The sequence below is a fragment of the Pan paniscus genome, chromosome 1 (assembly GCF_029289425.2).
Source record: "Pan paniscus chromosome 1, NHGRI_mPanPan1-v2.0_pri, whole genome shotgun sequence".
NCBI lineage: Eukaryota > Metazoa > Chordata > Mammalia > Primates > Hominidae > Pan > Pan paniscus.
In genome coordinates, this window is record NC_073249.2 from 69,710,668 (window position 1) to 69,734,156 (window position 23,489).

Below are 23,489 nucleotides of genomic sequence, written 5' to 3' on the forward strand. Positions count from 1 at the left end.
CTCCTGCTTCAGCCTCCTGAGTAGCTGGGACTACAGGTGCATACCACCATGCCCAGATAATTTTTGTATTTTTAGTAGAGATGGGGTTTCACCATGTTGGCCAGGCTGGTCTTGAACTCCTGACCTCAGGTGATCTGCCTGCCTCAGCCTCCCAAAGTGCTGGGATTTCAGGTATAAGCCACTGCACCCAGCCTTCTATTATTGAGTTTTAAGAGTTCTTTATATATTCTAGATATAAATCCTTTATCAAATATGTGAGTTGCAAACATTTTCTCCCAATCTGTGGCTTTTCATTCTCTTCACAATGTCTTTCACAAAATAGTTTTAAAATTCTGATAAAACACAATTCATCAATTTTTTCTTTCACAGATCACACCTTGAGGTGTTACGTACCTAAGAAGTCATCATGAAACCGAACGTCACCTAGATTTATGTTTTCTTCTACATACGAGATTAAGGGTTTGGTTTCTTTGGATAGTGGCTGCCCTGTGAATTCTAGCTGTCTTGGCTTCTTTAGATTCCTAACTCCATTTCCTCAACTCAAGAAGACCACTGGGCTCCATGCTCTGCAGTCTGGAAACTCTCTAGGCAGTAAACTGGTAGAACTGTAGCATTCATTTGTTTCCAGTCTCTCATGAATCAACACAATTCAATGCCTGAGGCCCACTGTCTTAAAAATAGTTATTTCATGTTTTGCCTGATATTTTACTTGCTTTAAGAGGGTAAGTAGGCCAGGCGCAGTTGCTCACACCTGTAATCCCAGCACTTTGGGAGGCCAAGGCAGGCGGATCACGAGGTCAGGAGTTCGAGATCAGCCTGACCAACACGGTGAAACCCTGTCTCTACTAAAAATACAAAAATTAGCCAGGTGTTGTGGTGCGTGCCTGTAATCCCAGCTACTCAGGAGGCTGAGGCAGGAGAATCGCTTGAACCCAGGAGGCGGAGGTTGCAGTGAGCCGAGATCACGCCACTGCACCCCAGCCTGGTGACAGAACAAGACTCTGTCTCAAAAAAAAAAAAAAGGTGTAAGTAAGTCTGGTCCCTGTTGTTCCATCATGGCCAGAAGCAGCAGCAGTCCAAGTAATACTTTTTTGTTTTTGTATTTCTGCTAGTCAAGTAAAGCACTGGGCAAGTAATTCAATATTGTTTAAAGAAATTAAATAAAGTCACTGTTCATGATATTTTAAAATAGTCACTTGACAATTATTTATTCACTGTTATTGGAAGACAGGCACCATGGTAAAGACTTGAGATATGGCACAAACAAGTCACATATAGTTACTGTGTTTCCTTCTAAGGCTTACAAATATTATCTATAATTAAATATGCTTTAATTAGAAACACTATATTATTAATGAGATAAAGTTTAGTAAATATTAATGAGATAAAGTTAGAAATCTCCTCAGCTAAATATCCAAATACATCACTTTTAATGTCTACATTCCAAAACACTAGAACACAGTTTCAGTCAAGTTGTTTGCCACTTTATTCACTTATTTTTTTTTGAGACAGGTTCTTGCTCTGTCGCCGAAGCTGCAGTGCTATGTCTCAATCATAGCTCACTGTAGACTTGATATCCTAGGCTAAAGTGATCCTCCCATCTTAGCCTCCCACGTACTAGGACCATAGGCTGTGCCACCAAGCCTGGCTAATTTTTAATTTTTTTGTAGCGACAGAGGTCTCCCTATGTTTCCCTGGCTGGTTTCAAACTCCTAGGCTCAAGCAATTCTCCCAGCTCAGCCTCCCAAAGTGCTGGAATTACTGGCATGAGCCACCACATCCAGCTTATTTGCCACTTTATAACAAGGATCACCTTTCCTCTGGTTTCTGAACAAATGATTACACATTTATTTGCAAAGAAAGTTACCTTTTTCATCAGGAAGAGATGGAACACTATCACTTCGTAGAGAATCATCTGCAGCAGTCTGAACCTGTTCATCAATGGAACTCTCTATCTTTTCACCATTAAGTTTCTTCTCATTTTCCTTACAAGATGGAACTGAAGGACTTTCTTGGCGGCTGCTACCACTGCTACTTCTTTTTATGGATACATGGAAACAACAACAACAAAATTAACAAAATAAGGATTATAGCTTCAAAGTAAACTTATTTGGCCAAATGACTGTACTTTATAGTCAAGATAAAAATGAAGAAAGATGTAATATAAAACAGAAAAAGCTAAGTAACATAAGTCTGAGAACATATTGGAAAAGATGAGAAAGATGAGTAGGAGAGAGGAAGGTTTCACTTTTAAATAATAATAATAGGCAGTGTTGTTAGGTTATCACTCCCTTTTTTCCTTTCAAAATCAAACTTCTGGGAAAGGGAGCTACTACTCACTGTTTCCACTTCTTTACTTTTCATTAACATCACGATTTATCACAATCTGCTTCCACCCCAACTGCTCTACTAAAACTGTTCTAAATAAGCTTAATCTATACTTTGAATTGCCAAATCCAATAGATAATTTATTGCTTTGCAATATTAGATGTTGACCATATCTCCTTCTTTAAAAGCTCTACTTGCTAAATAAAATGTAGTAAAATGTTAGAATAATCTGGATGAAAGATATTTGAGGACTTTCTATTATTCTTGCAACTTTTCTATAAGCTTGAAATCATGTCAAAATTAAATGTTAAATAAAAGAGCCCTCCCTTCTTATATCCTTTGATTTTACTCTCACCTGCTTTTCCCATCTCTCTATAACAAGCTTTCCTTGTTTCTTTCATTTGCTTTAAATTTTTCTTTCTTTCCTTATAATTGATGGTTTTGTTTTGGTCCTTTTTTTTTTTTTTTTTTTTTTTTTTGAGGAGTTTCATTCTGTCGCCCAGGCTAGAGTGCAGTGGCACAATTTGGTTCACTGCAACCTCCACTTCCTGGATTCAAGAGATTCTCCTGCCTCAGCCTCCCGAGTAGCTAGGATTACAGGCATGTGCCACAACACCTGGCTAATTTTTTTTTTTGTATTTTTAGTAGAGATGGGGCTTCGCTATGTTGGCCAGGCTGATCTTGAACTCCTAACCTCAGATGATCCACCTGCCTCGGTCTCCCAAAGTGCTGGGATTACAGATGTAAGCCACCATGCTGGCCCTCTTTCTCTTTTATATTACATATTCTCCTTGGGCAATCTTAACCATAACTTCAACTACTATCATTTAGAGTGAGCCTCAAATTTGTATCACTATCTTTGCCCTTCCCTTGATTTTAAGCTTCAAGTATTGAAATGCCATGTGAACTTCTGATTTTGGCTATTCCTCAGCCAACAAACGAAACGTATATTCCCCCAAGCTTTCTCCTCCTTACATTTCTTGGTTTATTCATTCATTACACAAGCCAGGTTAATATACTTAGGATCCTCAGCACATGCTTATTTCCTCTTCCAAAATGCCCTTGCTGCTGTGTCTGCCTAACGACCTATGGAATTCAAGAATCAGTTCAAGTGTTATTTCTAAGAAACTGCATGGATCCCACCCCAACTCTCAAGGAAGCTTTGGTCACTTCTGTCCCTGTGTTCATACTGGTTTTTTGTGTATATTTCTATGACAGTACTTATCAGAATATAATGCAATTGTTTGGTTTAATAAGTTTTTGAAAACATAAATCTTCTAATAAAGCAATAAGGTAAAAGATGTAATGCAGCACACAGTAGGGACTTTCAAGTCAGAAGGACATGGGGTTGAATCCCAATTCTACCAATTAGTAGTTATATGCTAATCATTCACTCAATAAACTTGTAGTAGATTGCCTACTGTGTGCTAGGTACTTTGCTAAGTTCTGGTGATACAGGTATGCATGGTCCCCCCTAAGATGGCTATAATAAAAAAAACAACAAGCATTGGTGAGGACTGTAGAAAAATTTTACGTGGTGGGAAAATAGTATAAAATGCTGCAGTTACTTTGGAAAATAGTTTTGCAATTCTTCAAAAATTTAAACATAGAGCTACCATACATGACCCAGCAATTCCATTCCTAAATATATACTCAAGAGAAATGAAAACATATCCACACAAAAGGTTATACGTGAACGTTCACAGCATTACTTATAATAGTTAAAAAGTGGAAACAACCCAAATGTCCACCAACTGATGAATGGATAAATAAAATGTGGGATATCCAGGCAATAGAATATAATTTGGCCATATAAACAAAGTAGTGATACATGCTACAACATGCATGAAACTTGAAAACATCATGCTAAGTGAAAGAAGTCAGTTACAAAGGGCCACATACTGTAATGATGCCATTTATATAAAAAATCCAGAATAGGCAAATCCATAGAGAACGGAGATAGGAAACAGATTAGTGGTTGCCAGAGGAGGGTATAGGGAGTAACTGCTAATGGTTACTGAGTTTCTTTCTGGGGTGATGAAAACGAAGCCTTCAAAGAGCTTCTAGTCTAGAATGTAACTGACTAACAAAGAAACATGTACACATAGGGTGGTCAAGACTATCACAGCTATACTCACAGTGCTGTAGGAGAACACTTAGGTGAGAGCTAAAGCAGACAGGGGATAGCACTGATTCTTGAAAGGTAAGTAAAAGTAAACTAGATGAAATGAGATGTGGGATGGTCTAGAAAGAAGGTATATCATATGCAATGGCACAGAAGACAGAGAGCATGGTTCTTCTAGAGAACTGGAAATAGTTAGAATGAGTGGGGTATAGTAAGAGAGGAAATGCCAAGAGATGGGGCTAGAGATGGACCAAAGGCTCAATTATAAAGAAAGTTTTCATGCCAGGCTAAATAATTTAGACCTTAATTTGAATATTCTGAGGGATACTGAAGATTTCAAATAGGTGAATAACCAAATTGGCTAGAAATTTTACAAAAATCACTCTGGTTACCATGTGGCTAATGAATAGAGTGGAGAAAGATTAGAGGATGAGGACAAGTATTAGGAGTTCACCATAGTAATCCAGGTGATGGTTTACATGAAGTTTCAGTGAAGGTGTCAGTAAAGGTTAAATGAAAGTCAGATAGTTTCAGAGACATAATAGCTACTCAATAACTTTTGGTACTTTTCCCACATTTTCATGTCTTTTAGTTTCATGATTTAATTTTTTAAATTGGGGTTTTACTATACTTGACAATGTCAGTATGTTAACTGTAAAAATGCTGGAAAGTAGCCTCTAAAATCTTCTAATCCCAAGATGGAACCATAATTGAAAGCTATAGCCATTCATATCACACCAACTACCAATGACAGCTATTCAATTTTTTTTTTCTTTTGAGATGGAGTCTCACTCTGTCACCCAGGCTGGAGTGCAGTGGTGCGATCTTGGCTCACTGCAACCTCTGCCTCCCTAGTTCAAGAGATTCTCATGCCTCAGCCTCCTGAGTAGCTGGGATTACGGGCACACGCCACCACGCATGGCTAATTTTTGTTTTTTTAGTAGAGATGGGGCTTTGCCATGTTGGCCAGGCTGGTCTTGAACTCCTAACCTCAGGTGATCTTCCCACCTCGGCCTCCCAAAGTGCTGGAATCACAGGCGTGAGCCACTGTGCCCGGCCTATTCAATATTTTTTATAACAATAAAAATTTGTAACATCAAGAAATATGAATGTCAGCAAGGAAATGTGCAATAAACACAGCCTTTGAAGGCAGATAAATTAAGGTGCAATTCCTTGATGTATCATTATTTATGTGACCTTGAATGGGTTTCTTTTTTTTTCCTATAATCAACAATTATTTTATTTTTGGAGTTATGTTTAATTATTCTTTTTTTTTAAATTTTATTATTATTATACTTTAAGTTTTAGGGTACATATGCACAATGTGCAGGTTTGTTACATATGTATACATGTGCCATGTTGGTGTGCTGCACCCATTAACTCGTCATTTAGCATTAGGTATATCTCCTAATGCTATCCCTCCCCCCTCCCCCCACCCCACAACAGTCCCCGGAGTGTGATGTTTCCCTTCCTGTGTCCATGTGTTCTCATTGTTCAATTCCCACCTATGAGTGAGAACATGCGGTGTTTGGTTTTTTGTCCTTGCGATAGTTTGCTGAGAATGATGGTTTCCAGTTTCATCCATGTCCTTACAAAGGACAGGAACTCATCATTTTTTATGGCTGCATAGTAACATCTCCATGAGCCTCAGTTTTCTAACCTATAAGGATAATACCATCTGCCTTGGAAGGCTGCTGTGAATATTAAATGCAGGAAGAACAATTTATACAATGCTTGTACAATGTAGGTTCTCAAGGAACAGTAGTTACATTATTACATGGACCAACTGTTTTGTAAATTGGCTAATTAGGGAAGCCAGCACTTTGAAGGGCACACACTGTTCTATTTAAATAAACAAGATTAAGAAATCAAAGAAAGCAATGTTTAAGCCATTTATCACAGTCTACTAAACTGTACTGACAAAGAAATCAAATTGTCTTCACCTTCTATCATGATTCTTGTATCCTGAAGACTCAGAATAACTATCATATGAAGCAGAATACTTCTGATGCTTTGAGTCAAGGGTCCCTTCTTTACTCTGAGAGAGTGAAACAGATGGACTTTTCCTACAAATAAAATAAAAACTGATTAAACATTCAAAGTCTCTAATAACAGAAAGATTTTAAGTATTGCTTAATAGTAATATGAGATAAAATCTTGAACAAATAGATATTATAAAATAACTTACAACACATTAAAGAATATCTTCTGTTTTACTAAGGAAGTAAACACAAATCACTCCTAGTATCAATGAATGTAAACAGAGACTTAAAATCTATGAATTAGAGACAGTCAAAATATGATTAAGAAAACACACACACACACACACACAAATATGGTAATGTCACCCAGTCCCGCCAAAAATAATCTCTAATGACTTCATTGCTCCTAGAATAAACTCCAAAATCCTAAGTCTGCAAGGTCCTATACCTTGATCTGATCCCTGCATCATCTCATACCATTTTCTTTGCTCTCTGCCTCCAGCCACAATGGTCTTTATTTCTTTTCTTAAATATGCCATGTTCCTTCTTCCTTCAGGGCCTTTGATCTAGCTATTCTTTACCTTCTTTACATTACTAATTCCTCATCCATTAGATTGCACCACAAGCTTTATTTCCTCAGGAAAGCCTTCTCTGACCTGCTGGCACCCCCAGGCTATTCAAATTCCTGTGTTACATTATCTCTGAGACATGTGTTCCCTTCTTTCATAACACTTAAATCAGTGTATAAGTATTCATTCACTTAACTGAATATTTGAGTAATGTTTATCTTCCCTACTAGACTATGCCCATAACTGTATTCTCAACCAAGAATAATGCCTATAACAACAAATACTCATTACATATTTGCTGAATGAATATTAACCTAACAGACAGTCATTATATATTTGCTGACTGAATGAATATTAACCTATCTGTTTCAGTTCTGGTCCTCAGCTGTTTCACAAAGTCTGGAAGGTGCTGCCGTTGGTGGTCATACAGTATTGCAAGGGGAGCTCCTGAAGCCACGACAGCATCTGAGATATGAGTTCTAGTCAACTCTGCCATCTAAACATGAACACACACAAGAAAGGCAAATGTATTAAAACGTAAGGTCAGAGAACTGAGAAGGAGCATAGTGTCTTGGAAAGAAAGATCACTGACTTGAGAACAAGCAAATTCTGCCACTAATAGATGAAATACTGTGGACAAGTCATTTAGCCTCTTTAAGTCTCAACAGCTTCATCTTATAAAAACAGAGTTAGACTACATGATTTCTACGGTTTCACCCAGCTATAACAATCTATGAATTAGACAGAAAACCTTAAAGCATTACATAAGCAGTAATAAGCCAAAAATTAAATCTTCCTTCAAGAATCAATTTAATTACTACTTCTTTTCTAACTCTTTGCTGACCAACAGGTCAAGTACATTTTCCCTATTCTTGACCACTACTGCAAGTGCTGCATGTACCATCCATTCAGTATTTGTTCAAGCACTACTTTGAGCTATTCCTTTTACTAATGACTTAAAGTGTTTTGAAATCTTTGTTGATGTTGTCTACATTTAAATTTTCTTGAGAAAGGAGACTCAGTTTTATACTAAAATGTACAACTCCAAATGTACCCAACATATAGTACATTCATGGATTTCCAATAACTAAGTCATTTTACAAATAGTACTAACTTTTGGTTTAAAAAAATTATAACTGCTAAAATAAAGTGAAACTGTATCAATTATGAATTGTGATATCCTATGTAGAGACAGCAATAAAACTACTTTGGGCTATACCCACGTTATAGAAAAGAAAAGACAGTAACTAATATCATTCTGGGTAAAAATGAAACATCTTCACCCAAAGCAGATCAGTGGTTCCCCAGGACTGAGATTAGGGACTGGTTGCAAAGAGACATGAGGAAATATGCTATTTCTGGATTGTGGTGATGGTTATAGGGAGATGTGTGTGTGTGTGTGTGTGTGTGTGTGTGTGTGAGAAAACTCACCAAATTGCATACTTAAAATAGGTACATTTTATTGTTTATAAATTATACATCAATAAAGTTGATATTTTTCTAAAAAGCTTACCAGAGGGCAGAAATTTAGAGCTCTTCATCTTTTTTCTGCCTCTATAACATTCACATGTACAACACACTCCAATAAATGGTGCCTCTTATTTCAATAGGGTATGGCCCCCACTAAAAGTCACTAATTCAAAGTATGCATTTACTAAGATATTAGAAACCCATTACTGAAGATCAAAGTTACTCAGATTGACTAAAAAGAAGTAAAAAGAGAAGTGTTCTCAGTGGCACCTACCTCACAGATTTGACGTGCTGCATCTGTGGTGAGGCGAGCAGTTTCTGACTGCTGAGCTGCTATTTTACACGTTGCTTCCTGCAGGACTTCAGTTACTTCCCGTTGTGACTGAACCACCTGCTGTAATGATTCTGCATGGACCTTTAAATAAAAGGGGTTTAAAAAAGAAGTTATGTTTTAATCTCCCCTCCTCCTGAATTAATTTTAATTTATAAATTTATTTCATGTCTTATTCGTAGTAAAAAACACTTTACTATAATCTGGATTTCATGGTTGAAGTCTTAACTCCACTGTTCACAAGTTACTGTATCTGTGGATAAATAAATACAACGTACCTCAGTTGCCACTTCCCTAAACTGGAAATGAGTCTTGACAATTTATTTTACAAGGTTGTAACAAAAATCGAATTACATGGCATTATCCCATAAAAAGTACTAAAACTTTATTATTTATATATACACTTTTTTCTCCTATATAATTAAAAGAACGCTAAAGTAATTTCTAAGATACAAATTTAGGTTTAAAAAACAAGAACCTGCTGCAAAATAAGTTACCTGAGCTGCTTTGTTTTGGGTTTCTTCTAATTGTCTCTGACTCTCCAGAGCCTCTTGTTCAGCCTTCAGTTTCAAGAGGGCCAAGTCTCTTTCATGGCGTTGCTGTTGTGCCTTCAAAATAATGGTCAAATGTTAATTCTCAGATACTAAACTATTTTAACACAGTGACTATAACACACACAATGCTATCTTACTAATACAAATCATTTGAAGCAACTAATTAGAACCAAAAGGAAAGATAGTAAAAATAATAGTGAACAGCCACTTACCATTTATCAAAATATTTAATGATCACCTCCCATATGCCAAATAATGTAGTAATATAAAAAATTTCCAGGGCATACAGGACTAAGAATTAATACCAAAAAGCCGTTTAGAAAGCAAAGGCTATAGCACCCAACTTTTTGGAAGGGATAAAAAAATGTCCTATGTGTAAAAATAAAAATAATGCCTCACAACTCACAATTTTATGATTCTTTCATTTTGACTTTGAAGCAGTAGTTTCATTAAAAAATGATGTCCCCATATAAGGTTTCCTTGTCACCAGGACCCTTTCTTACCACTATCCCACACAATGTTATCTATAAATATATATATATATATATATATTTTTTTTTTTTTTCATCTCCTTTGAAATACTGCTAAATAATAGAGGTTTTCAAAAGGTGGTAAGGGCTGGGCACAATGGCTCATGTCTGCAATCCCAGCACTTTGGGAGGCCAAGATGGGAGGATCACTTGAGGCCAGGAGTTCAAGATCAGCCTGGTCAACAGAGTGAGACCCCCCCACCTCTATTTTTTTTTTAATTAGAACAAAACAAAACAAAAAATGGTGGTAAGGCTGTATGTAAGGCTGTGGTAATGCTCTGCCCAAATCTGGAAACCCAGAATTATAATGTATTTCTAAAGTGGCAGAAAACCTCAGTGCTGACTCAGATTTCAAGGTCAGGATGGCCCTCCACTACAATGGAGTCATTTCCTCAATAAAATGACTATCAACAAAGTTGGCATTAGTCCCTCCCCACCCTCTACCAGGCAACATCTGGAAATGTCCAGAGTTTCTGCTGTCACAATGACTGGACAACACTACTGTTATTTAGTCGGGCGGTGGCGGGGGGAGGGCAGGAATGATGGGATCTCTGCAAAGTATGGGAACAGTCCCACACCAAGAACTGTCTGACGGGTCTTTTGGGAAGAACAAATGGAAAAGGAAACTGAAAAAAAAAATTTTACCATCAAAAACCATAAAACATTTGGGAATAAATTTTAAAATGTATAAGACCTCTACAATGAAATACTAATGAGAGAAATATTCAAAGATTTAAATAAATAGAAAAATATATCATGTTCATGAATTAGAAAAGGCAACACTGTTAAGATGTGAATTCTCCCCAGACTGACTAACCTACAGATTCAATACCATTCTAATGAAAATCCTACCAGGCTTTTTGTTGTTGTTGTTGTTGAAACTAACAAACTGATTCTAAAAGTTACACGGAAATGCAAAAAACCTAGAATAGCCAAAATCATCTTTGAAAAAAAGAAACAAAGTTGGAGGAATTATGTCTTGATTTCAAAACTCACTAAAAAGCCATAGTAATAAAGACAATATGGTACTGACATTACAGATAGATGAATAGATTAATGGAAAATGAGTCTAGAAATAGATCTACACATAATTGATTACTTAATCATTGATAAAGGCACCAAGGTAATTTAAGTCTTTTTAATAAAATGGTGCTGGAACAATTGAATATCCATACTAGAGAAAAATAAACTTTGACTCTCTTCCTCACATCAAATCCAAAAATTAACTTGAGAAGGATTACACACTTAAATATGAAAGATAAAATTATAAAGCTTTTGGAAAAAAACGTAAGAGAATGTTAAGATATCTTAGTATCTTAGGGTAGGATTTCTTTCTTTCCGTTCCCTCCTATCCCTCTCCTCCCTCCCCTCCCTCCCCTCCCTCTCTCCCTTCCTTCCTTCCTTTCTTCCTTTTTTTTTTGAGACAGGGTTTCACTCTGGAGTCCAATGGCACAATCTTGGCTTACTGCAACCTCTGCCTCCCAGACTCAAGCGATTCTCCTGCCTTAGCCAACCGCCACCACCCCCCCCACCCCCTCACCACGCCCAACCCACCACAAGTAGCTGGGACTACAGGCATACGCCACGGTGGATGGCTAATTTTTGTATTCATAGTAGAGACGGGATTTCGCCATGTTGCCCCAGCTGGTCTTGGAACTCCTAAGCTTAAGTGAGCTGTCTGCCTTGGCCTCCCAGAAAGTCCTGGGATAACAGGTGTGAGCCACCACAGTCGGCCCAAAGATTTCTTAGAAAATTAAAGGTTCTACCACAAAAGAAAGAAATTAAAACTGGATTTCATCAAAATTTAAAACTTCTATTCCTCAAAAGACACAGTTTAAAAAGTGAAAAGATAAGCCAAGACCTGGAATACAATATTTCCAATACATCTGAAAAGGACTTGTTTCCAGAATATATGAAGAACTCCTATAAAATCAATAATTAAAAAGACAATCCCATAATGAAGGGGGTAAAAGATTTGAACAGATATTCACAAAAGAATGCTCAATAAATACACAAAAAGACAAACAGTCTCATCAGTAATAAGAGAAACGCAAATTACAACCACAATGAGATACTACTTCATACTCAATAGAATGACTGAAATAAAAGACTGATAATACCAAATGATAGCAGGGATACAGACAACTGGCATTCTCCTATATATTACAAGAGTGTAAAATGTTACAACTATTCTGGAAAACTGTATGGCAGTTTCTTATAAAGTTTCATATACTTGACCCAAGCAATTCCACTCCTAGGTACTTATACAAGAAAAATGAAAACATATGTAGTATGCATAGAGTTGTTTAAAAATGTTCATAGCAGGAATATTCACAATAGCCAAAAACGGGAAATAATCTAAATGTACATCAATAGGAAAACTGATAAACAAATTGTGATATTAATGGAATATTACTCACCAAAAAACAAAACAAAACAAAAAACTACTGATAAAACAACATGGATAAATCTTAAATTGGTATTGAATAAAATAAGCTAAACACAGAGTTCAAAGTACACTTCCTTTTATACAAAGTTCTAGAATAGGCAAAAATAAACTATGGTGCCAGAAATCAGAACAGTAATTGCCTTTGGGAAGGGGGAGTAATTGAAAATGGGCATAAGTCAACTTTCTGGGGTAACAATGTAGGGGTTCTATATCTTGATTAGGGTGGTTCTTACATAGGTATATACACTGGTCAAAACTCACCAAAACTGGGCCAGGCGCGGTGGCTCACGCCTGTAATCCCAGCACTTTGGGAGGCCGAGGAAGGTGGTTCATGAGGTCAGGAGATTGAGACCATCCTGGCTAACATGGTGAAACCCTGTCTCTAGTAAAAATACAAAAAATTAGCCGGGCACTGTGGCGGGCACCTGTAGTCCCAGCTACTTGGGAGGCTGAGCCAGGAGAATGGCGTGAACCTGGGAAGCGGAGCTTGCAGTGAGCCGAGATCGTGCCACTGCACTCCAGCCTGGGCAACGGTGAGACTCTATCTCAAAAAAATAAACAAATAAACTCATCAAAATTGTACACTTAAAATCTGTGTATTTTATACTATGTGAATAATAACTCAGGGGTTTTTTTGTTGCTGTTGTTGTTTAAAGCATCTCCACTAAGGGAAGAGCGCTTAGACCATCTCTGGATTTTTGTTTGCTAAGGAAAAATCCACATTATCCTGGCTTTATCAAACACCCGGATCTCAGAAACTTCTCTTTTTGGTACAAATAGAACTTAAAAAAAAAAAAAAAAAAAAAAAAAAAACCCTCAGTATTCTCTCACCTATCAATGAAAGGAGAAAATATTAAGAATGTTTGACTAGATGATTTTTATACTGTCAACTAAACAAAGCAGAAAACATGGAAAACAAAGTATTCGAGAGAGAATGATTTTATTATTGTTCTGCTGCCAAACACTGTATCTTTTTAGTGTCCCGACAGATTTTTCCCAGGACTATTTATTTATAGGTGCTATATGGCAGACTATTTTTTTCTATTTGACACAGTAGTTTAAGTCATCATTAAGACTATTTTAAATAGCAAAGAAAAAAGAAAAACCACAGAAAGCTAAAAAACTCCAAAAATACCTTTATTATCTGAGCTAGAGACACACTCTCCTGCTGAGCAAGTGAAATGCCTCTAACTCTTTCTACATCTGACAGTTGGCGCACCGACTCCTCAATGGCGTTCAGATAACTGAGTTCTGCTGCCATACGATGATGGAGGCCAGCAGGAGAAAAGCGCTTAGAACCTGGAAGGCATGACAATGGTCAAATGGAAAAGTTAACATGAAATTACACCTCAGATTTCTAAAATCTGTCATTTTAAGATCCAAAATCAACTTTGCTTTCCTTTGTAGAAAAAACTGGGACTCAGTACAGGAATACCTTGGAGATACTGCAGGTTCAGTTCCAGACCAAAGGAATAAAGTAAATAACAGAATAAAGCAAGTCACACAAATTTTTTGGTTTACCAGTGCATATAAGAGTTATATTTGCACTATACTGTAGTCTAGTAAGTGTGCAATAGCATTATGTCTTAAAAAAGTACATTCTTTAATTTAAAAATACTGTATTGCTAAAAAATGCTAATGATCATCTTAGCCTTCAGCAAGTCCTAATCTTTTTGCTGGTGGAAGGTCGTACCTCAATGTTGATAGCTACTGACTGATCATGGTGGTTGCTAAAGGTTGGAGTGACTGTGGCAACTTCTTAAAATAAGACAATAATGAAGTTTACTGCATCGATTGACTCTTGCTTTCACAAAAGATTTCTCTGGAGCATGTAATGCTGTTTGGTAGCATTTGACCCACTTTCTGTAGAACCTCTTTCAAAACTGGAGATAATCCTCTCAAACCCTGCCACTGCTTTATCAATTAAAGTTTATGTAATATTTACATAATTACTGTCATTTCACTAGGAGTAGATTCCATCTCAAGAAACCACTTTCTTTGCTCATGCATAAGAAGCAACTACTCATTCATTCAACTTTTGTCATGAGACTGCAGCAATTCAGTAACATCTTCAGGATCCAATTATAATTCTAGTTCTCTTGCTATTTCCACCGTATCTGCAGTTATTTCCTCCACTGAAGTTCTGAACCCCTCAAAGTCATCCACGAGGGCTGGAATCAACTTCTTCCAAGCTCCTGTTAATGCTCATAGTTTGATCTCCTTCCACGAATCACAACTGTTCTTAATGGCATCTAGAACAGTGAATCCTTTCCAGAAGGTGATCAATTTACTTTGCCCAAATCAGCAGAGGAATCACTATCTATGGCAGCTATAGCCTTACACAATGCATTTCTTAAATAATAAGACTTAAAAGTTGAAATTACTACTTGATCCATGGGTACAGAATAGACTTTGTGTTAGGGGACATAAAAACATTAATCTCCTTTTTTATGACCATCAAAGCTCTTGGATGACCAGGTGCATTGTCAATAAGCAGGAATAAATATTTTTTCAAATTCTGAAAAAAACACTTTGAAAAAAATCTTTTATTTTTCTGGGCAGTAGGTCTCAACAGTGGGCTTAGAATACTCAGTAAACCTGCGGGCTGTAAACAGATGTGCTGTCATTCAGGCTTTCTTGTTCCATTAATACAGCACAGGCAGAGTAGATTTAGCTTAATTCTTTAGGACTCTGGGATTTTCAGAATGGTAAATGAGCATTAGCTTCAACTTTAAGTCATCAGCTGTATTAACCCCTAAATAGACAGTCAGCTCATCCTTTGAAGCTTTGAAGCCAGGCACTAACTTCTCTCTAGCTATCAAAGTCCTAGATGACATTTTCTTCCAACATAAGGTTATTTCATCTACGTTGAAAATCTGTTTAGTGTAGCCACTTTCATCAACTATCTTCTGGATAACTTGCTGCAACTTCTACATTAGCACTTGTTGCTTCACCTTGCACTTTTATTTTATAGAGATGGCTTCTTTCTTTAACCTCTGCTAGCTTCCAACTTTTCTTTTGCAGTTTCCTCACCTCTCTAGGGCTTCACAAAATTGAAGAGTATTAGGGTCTTGCTCTAGATTAAGCTTTGGCTTAAAGATGCCACTGGCTTGATCTTCTATCTTGGTCCCTAAAACTTTCTCCATATCAGCAATAAGGCTATTTTGTCTTCTTATCTGTCATTCATGTGATACTTTTAATTTCCTTCAAAAACTTTTCCTTTGCATTCACAACTTGGCTAACTGGCACAAGAGGCCTAGCTTTTGGCATATCTTGGCTTTTGACATCCCTTCATCACTAAGCTTAATCATCTGTAGCTTCTGATTTAAAGTGAGAGATGTGACTCTTCCTCTCACGTGAATACTTAGAGACCATTGTAGGGTTAGTAATTGGCCTAATTTTAATATTATTGTGTCTCAGGGATAAGGAGGCCAGAGGGAGGGTTGAAGAGGGGAACAGGGTGAGTTGGTGGAGCAGTCAGAACACACACAACATTGATCCACTAAGTCTGCCCTCTTAAACGGACATGGTTGGTGGCACCCAAAACAATTAGTAATACAACAGGAACATCAAAGTTCGCTAATCACAGATCACCATAACAGATATAGTAATAATGGAAAGCCTGAAATATTGAGAGATTTATCAAAATTGTGGACACAGGGACATGAAGTGAGCACATGCTGCTGGAAAAATGGCACTGATGAATTTGTTCAATGCCATGAGCCTTTAATTTGTTAAAAAAAAAAAAAAAAGACAAAAAAACCCCGCAGTATCTGTGAAATGCAATAAAGCCAAGCACAATAAAACAAGGTATGCCTATACAACGTACTTTACTTCTATGTGTGTGCACACGTACATGTGTGTATACATGCGTATACATGAAAACAGGAGTGCACATATGGGACATATTTTTCAGATATGTTTTGACTAATGCTGGCTGACAAGATGGGAAAAAAGTCAACATTACTGAACCTCTCGTGCTTTTCAATATTTAATTTCTTGCAGTTTTTAATACTTGAAAAGTAATCATATTCACTTGAAATAATATTTCTCTATGACTCAACTCAAACAAAGAAAAGGAATCTTGAGAGAAAAAAATTTCACATCGTATTCTAAAAATTACAATTGCATGAATCTACTTACCTGGTATTGGAGCCATGTTCTCTGTCGTTGTTCTGCTGGCTGCCGGGTTCAGATCAGTGAGAGGTGCATTAGGCTTAAATCCTGTTATAGTTGGAGGCATTACTGACGACTTAGATCTTTCTGAAGAAGTTCCTGCAACGTCAAACTGCAATGATTTCTGGGAACTTGGTGACAGGGGAGAAGTTGGAGTTTTCTGAGATCTTCCCTTATCTGATGAGACACTAGAAGTTTTGATCCACAAAAACATTAGAGGAAGGAAAAGTACTTTGTAAACCAGCTGAATAATTCAAAAGAACAACATATAAAAAAACTATCAACATTAGCTTTAAAAAGTTGTGATTTAGGCATTTATTCATTAATATAGTCACTATGCTGAATGAATGACTATGAATATTCCTCTAATTGCTAGAATTACAGTGGTGAACAAGCAAGGCACAAACCCTGCCCTAAATACAATGGAAAGGGAGTAGCTTGATTAAACTAGCACTGAACTCTTCCCTCTACAGTGTACATATACTATGATTCACTCATTATAGTATGAAGCAAAGTCTTCTAAAATAGACACTCTACAGCAATAAAATTGGAGCCATATATGAGTCTTAAAAATACATCTCTGAAAGAGAATAAAATATTTTATGTTAAAAGGTAAGAAAAGACAAAAACTATTCTTTTGTTATACCCTCTTGTTGATCCAAGAATCACAGAAAAAATTTTCACACTATTCATCTCTAAATACTTAATATACTTCATTTCTTTATATCTGCTTTTTAATACTACATCTCTTTCTTGAACTTTCTAATAAGTAACGTAACAGTTTGTAACAACTCTTAAGGCATTTAATTCAATACAAGGGACGTTTCTAGCCTTTCTTTGAAAAAGTAAGCTCATTAAAGGTATTATTTCTTGTAACATCAAGCATGTTGCCTTGCACTGAATATTTATTTACTGAATAAATTATTCAAAGATACTCTATAAAGCATTTTAGCACAGTTATATTGCCAATATACTGAAACAAGTTTGCTTTTAGCTTCTAATAAAATGATGAAATAGCTTTCAAAGGTAAAAATTTCTCTTATACCCAGCATAAAAATAGTTGAATAGAAGTAGGCCTGAGAGGCACTCATGTGTTTATTTGACCCTTAATTTTCTATTGATACTTTAGATAAATACTATTTCTAACAGTCTATTTCATGTATGAAACACAAAAAGAATGATCATTTTAACAGATTTCTGTTAAATAATTAAAACACAACATCAAAGAAAACAAAGTACTCTGCACCTCACCTTAGGGTTTTATAAGATGAATTTATATTTGCTATGCAGATAAAATTTAGCTAGACTAGCATTTCTAAAAGTAAATTTCCAATAATGTTAATAAGCTTTCCCCAAAAGAAAGCAAAAGAGCTTGGGGACAAAGAGTGACTACAGGCAAATAAGAAAAAAAAAAAAAAGAGGTTAAACAATTTTTGAAAAATCTGGACTTCTCCTTATCAAAGCCTCAAATTATTTTATCTCTGTGAATCTCCATGGGTAGGGAAGGGGAAATCTAGATTGCAGTATGGGGCATTGATGAAATTTATTTGGCTATGGATCTCATTAAGAAATGTTTAACTTTGTAAATTTCATCAAGTTAAATCATCAGAGTAATTCTTAAGGAAAGGTAAAGTTTTCTAAATTCCAAAATCACTGACAAAGAAAAAAAATTTAATTTTAAACACAGAAATAATGGTATTAATGATGCAAAATTATTTGTAACATGAAAGCACTAAAAATGGTAATCTTTATGTGTCACAGTACTAGAAAAAGCACAAAGTTACTTTAAAAGGAAAAAATAAATCTGTGTCTTCTCAGAGCCTCAATTTCCAAGACAAAACCAGTGCACACATGAAAAGTCATATGGACAAATGAGTAGGAACTGTATAGCTAGCAACAACTGAAGGTTATTTGTAAGCAACGGACTAAGTGCATCGTATATGATATTAGAAAGAAGAGAAAAAACAGTACACAAGCTCCATAATCAGTAAGAGTGAGATTTCAAAATCTGCCTGAGTGGTCTAGTAAGTTCAGCAGAAAAGTTGAGAGGAAGAAATAAACAATAAGACAATAAGGATGCTAAGTAGCTGTGTTGAAAGAATGGATGAATAGATGAGAATTGACATTTATAGACAAAAGAAATGAGATAGTTTGTGGTAGCCCAGTGAAAACACTTCAAGTAGAGTTATGCACTTAGAATTGATCTATGACCTCACAAAGCACCCTAAGCAGGGTAGCTGCTTAGTCAAAAGATTGAGCCAAGAAAACAATTGTAACAACAGCATTCAGCATAGAAAACTGGGTTGTGCTAGAGGGAGAGAATTCCTGAGAAAGAGGTTATAACAGTTTAGATGATACATAACCATATTCTAATATACAGATAAAGATTAGAGCTGTGAACAAAGCTATGAAGTCTATTTGTAAAATACAGAATTTTGTAGTAGCTCAGACATGCACAGTTAAGGGGACTGCTGAGTTAAAATTCATTATATGGATTTTTTGAATATCAATTATATATCTTTAATTATATATAAATTACAGTATAAAATATACATTACCTCACAGAATGTCCAGAAAGATCCTCCAAAGTGCTATCTGTATCAAGAGTCTGCTCAAAATCTTTCACAGAAAGTTTGCTGCTGGTCCCAGATTTCTTTCCTTGATGGGAGCCATGTTCTGCTTTTTCCTCATCAAGAAGTGAGTTCTGAACATTTCCAGTGAATGAATCCAACCCTGTAAAGTAAATTTCTTATAAAGCTGATTCCCAATATTAGAAGTTATTGAGAGAGATAATTGATATATAGATTTCAATAAAATAACAAAAAGTATAAATCAGAATATTTAAAATTTGACTTATACTATATTCAAAATCTGTTTTCCATATCTAAAATAAAGCAGTTCATCCTTCTGTCTCTATTTAAGGAAAGTGAAGTTTCTTCCATTAATTCCACTTGCTATTAATAAATCATTCTTAGTGCAATAGTAATAAAAGATAAATATATTAAATAACAATAAAATACTAATCTATCCCTATGAAAAGGTAATCAAAAAGAATTTTTTAAAGGATAAAATCCAGAGCTGGGAGAAAAATCGTACCAACTGCTAACTGAACTACATAATTCTTTTGAAAAAGTCTATGGTAAGAACTATGTAGCCTGATTTATAAAAATATTCACATTCTCTGACTCTCAATAATTTTACTCATAGGAATATATCTTAAGAAGATGATTGAAACAAAAATTATGCATGTTATTCAATGTGTAACTCTGTAACTCAAAGAAATTTAATCTACATTTCTAACAAGAGAATACCTGTCTAAATCACATAGATAATAGTAACCTGAACATTTATATAGGACATTGTAATTCGAATGCACTTCATATATAGTATCTTATTGCTCTTAAACATGTTATGAAATAAGTACTATATCCCAAATTTACTGATGAGGTAACTAGAGATCTATGGGGCTTAATAACTTGCTTAACAAGGTATTCAGCTCTGATCAACAGCAGAAATGACATACACCCAGGCCTCCTGACTCTAGTCCAGTACACTATTCATCTTGATTGTATGTTTAAACAGCAGCATGGGAAAATATTTATTATTACCTTTTAAAAAAAGCAGATTACAAAACTGCATATAAATTTTAATAGTGGCCCAAATTTTAAATATAAAATATATATTTCACATATTATATATATATTATGTTTATATATACACACATATGTATATATACACATAAGTATATGTGTATATATGTTAAAATTTTTGTAAAAATTTATTGTAAAATTACTATATATACTTTAAAATATATATATATACAAAAAAATTTAAAGTTAAACTTTAAAGATATATATGGTTAAAGAGCAAAAGAAAATACAAAAGTGAAATAAAAAATACCCTTTATACTCGTATTCATAGCAGTATTACTCAAAATAGTCAGAAGATGAAAGCAACCCAAATGTCCATGAACTGATGAATGGATAAACAAAATGTGGTTTATACATACACGGGAATATTATTCAGCCTTAAAAGGAAGAACATTCTGACACATGCTACGATACAGATGAACCTTGAAGACATTATGCTAAGTGAAATAAGCCAGTCACAAAAGGACAAATATGATTCCACTTACATGACATAGCTAGAATAGGCAAATTCATAGAGAGAAAGTAGAACAGTTGTCACTAGGTGCTGGGAGAAGAGGAGAATGAGAGTTATTATTGAATGGGTATAGATTTTAGTTTGGGATGATGAAAATGTTCTGGAGATAGATAGTGATCATGATGGCAAAACAATGTGAATGTACTTAATGCTAATGAACTGTACACTTGAAAATGGTTAAATTCCCTAGTGAAATTCATAGAGACAGAAAGTTAGAATGGTGGTTGCCAGAACTGAAGGGAGGGAGGAATGGAGAGTTATTGCTGAATGAATACAGAGCTTCAGTACGGGAAACTGAGAAAGTTCTGAAGTTGAGTGGTGGGGATGGTTGTACAACAGTATAAACGTGCTTAATGCCACTGAACTGTACACTTAAAACAGAATATTATTAATCAATTAGAAAGGACTCTATAAAGTCTATTTAGGATCCCGAGGCTAGAAGCAAGCTGTTAATACTGATTATTGCTAATTTTTCTACAATAAAGCTGTACTGCTTTCATAGTAAGAACGCTTTATTCACTTAATATTGTTTGTTGACAATAAATACACAATTTAAAATTTTTTCTTGACTTTAAACAACTAGAAATTATAGACAAGATAACGTTCTGTGCAAGAAAGGCCTACACTCCAGTCCAGGGACCCATATGAAAAGAAAATGCCCTGACATTAAAAGATTGCCAAGTAAAGCCATATTCCATATCTTAAAGCAAATTTTTTTTCCCCTAGGATTACCACTTTAATCTACCAACTACTTTCAACTACACTGGGTAAATTTTTGTACAGAGCAGGCAGACACTCCTTTTCACCACCAGATGGAACATATACAATTAAAATCACACTGATTTTAGAACTTGGGGATGAAGGAGAAACTAAGTTTAAGAAGATGCTGTGGAAAGTGAAATATATCAGGGTTTTTCTGGTACTGCCAGTGAGGATTAGGGAAACTGAAAGCCACAAAATGCTACCTATACTTCATCTTATCTGTTTTAGATGATAATGTTTTAAACCTACATTAAATCATATTATTAATACACATATACTCAATAAATCATGATTTTTTCTTTTTTTTTTGAGACAGGTCTAGCTCTGTTGCCCAGGCTGGAGTGCAGTAGCATGATCATGGCTCACTGCAGCCTCAATTTTGGGGACTCAACTGATCCTCCCACCTGAGCCTCTCCAGTAGCTGGAGCTACAGGTGTGCGCCACCATGCCTGGATAATTTTTCTATTTTTTCTAAAGACAGGGCTTCACCATGTTGCCCAGGCTGGTCTTGAACTCCAGGAGTTTGAACTCCTGCATCAAACGATCCACCCACCTCAGCCTCACAAAATGCTGAGATTATAGGAGTGAGCTACCATGCCCAGCCTATATCATGATATTTCAAAATTGTGCAGTATATCATACCAGAAGATAGACTGGATTTGGGAGTCAGAAGTCAGAATCTGGGCTTTGCCAATAACAAGTTAGTGACCTTAGGTGAGACACTAACTTAGCAAACGCTAACAATTGCAAAATAAGAATTGAGCAAGATCAGCATTTCCCAAACTGTGTTCAGCTGAATTCTAATGCCATAAAATGATGATTGATGATTCAGTAGTCAAAATACACTTGGAAAATGCTTCATACTACAGCCTCATCCTTATCCTAAAATAAGTAATGCACTAGCATATTACAGTGTTGATGAGTCTTACAGGAAAGAATCTTGTTTCACTCTAAAAGAATTTCCCAAATTTCTGGAACCATGGAGCTCTTTTATTCTCAGAACACTTATGAAACAGTCTATACCACTAAACTTGTATTTCACAAGAAAATACAGAGTTTCGGAAGTGTGGTAAAATGATGTCTAAATGTCCTACAAAGACTTTCAGAACACTTCTAAACTGTTTATATTAGGTTAATGATTTAAAAATAATTTCTCCTAGCATTCTCATTGGACGTATAAACTGGCACTAACTTTCTGAAAGGCTATTTGACAAAATGTACCACATTTTAAACATGGCATATTATTTGCCCCATTATCTTATCTCTAGGATTTTCCCCTATAGGAAAAAAACAGACTAATGCATAAAGGTGTATTTACAAGGATATTCAATGCAGTAGTATTTATAATGGAATAAAGAAAAAAGAAGATAACCTAAATATCCAGCAATGGGGAAAGAGTTAAATAAATTATAATATATTCAAATAACAAGCCAGGTGCAGTGGCTCATGCCTATAATCCCAGCACTCTGGGAAGCTAAAACAGGTGGATTGCTTGAGCCCAGGAGTTTGAGACCAGCCTAGATAATATGGCAGAAGTCGTCCCTACAAAAAAATAGAAAAATTAGCCAGGTGGGGTGTTGTGTGCCTGTAGTCCCAGCTACTTGGGAGGCTGAGTGGAAGGACTGATGGAGCCCAGGATGTTGAGGCTACGGTGAGCCATAAGCCGTGATCACACCACTGTACTCCAGCCTGGGTGATAGAGTGAGACCCTATCTCAAAAAACAAAACAAAAAAAGCCAAAACAGAATAGTATTCTGTTACTTAATGGGTCTAGAGTTTATTTAGTGGGTAATCCTTACAAATGGTAATCCATATTTACTGACAGAAAAAGATACCCATACCCTACAGACAGAATAAAATTGCATGTAAAATGTGATCCCATACACATAAAATTGCCTATTTGTGTGTGCCTACAAATTGTCTGGAAGGACTCTTGCTAAAAATGTTAACATTTCACACCCATTAGGATGTCCTATTATCAAAAAAGCAGAAAATATAAAGTGTTGGCATAAATGTAGACAAAATAGAACCCTGTGCATTGCTGGTGGG

The 23,489-nt window shown here is 35.8% G+C and overlaps 1 protein-coding gene across 6 annotated transcripts in view; it reads right to left on the reverse strand.

The window, feature by feature from the left end:
* The window catches only part of CEP350 (centrosomal protein 350), a 165,773-nt gene that overhangs the window by 63,931 nt on the left and 78,353 nt on the right, over positions 1–23,489 (reverse strand). For all 6 annotated transcript variants that reach the window (XM_034941709.3, XM_055110972.2, XM_055110960.2 and 3 more), the window contains exons 15-22: positions 19,073–19,247; positions 16,482–16,702; positions 13,474–13,637; positions 9,303–9,413; positions 8,749–8,889; positions 7,364–7,500; positions 6,397–6,519; positions 1,868–2,037 (exon numbers count right to left, since the gene is read on the reverse strand). In XM_034941709.3, coding sequence (XP_034797600.2) covers positions 1,868–2,037; positions 6,397–6,519; positions 7,364–7,500; positions 8,749–8,889; positions 9,303–9,413; positions 13,474–13,637; positions 16,482–16,702; positions 19,073–19,247 — 1,242 coding nt within the window. The remainder of the gene's footprint in view (positions 1–1,867; positions 2,038–6,396; positions 6,520–7,363; positions 7,501–8,748; positions 8,890–9,302; positions 9,414–13,473; positions 13,638–16,481; positions 16,703–19,072; positions 19,248–23,489) is intronic.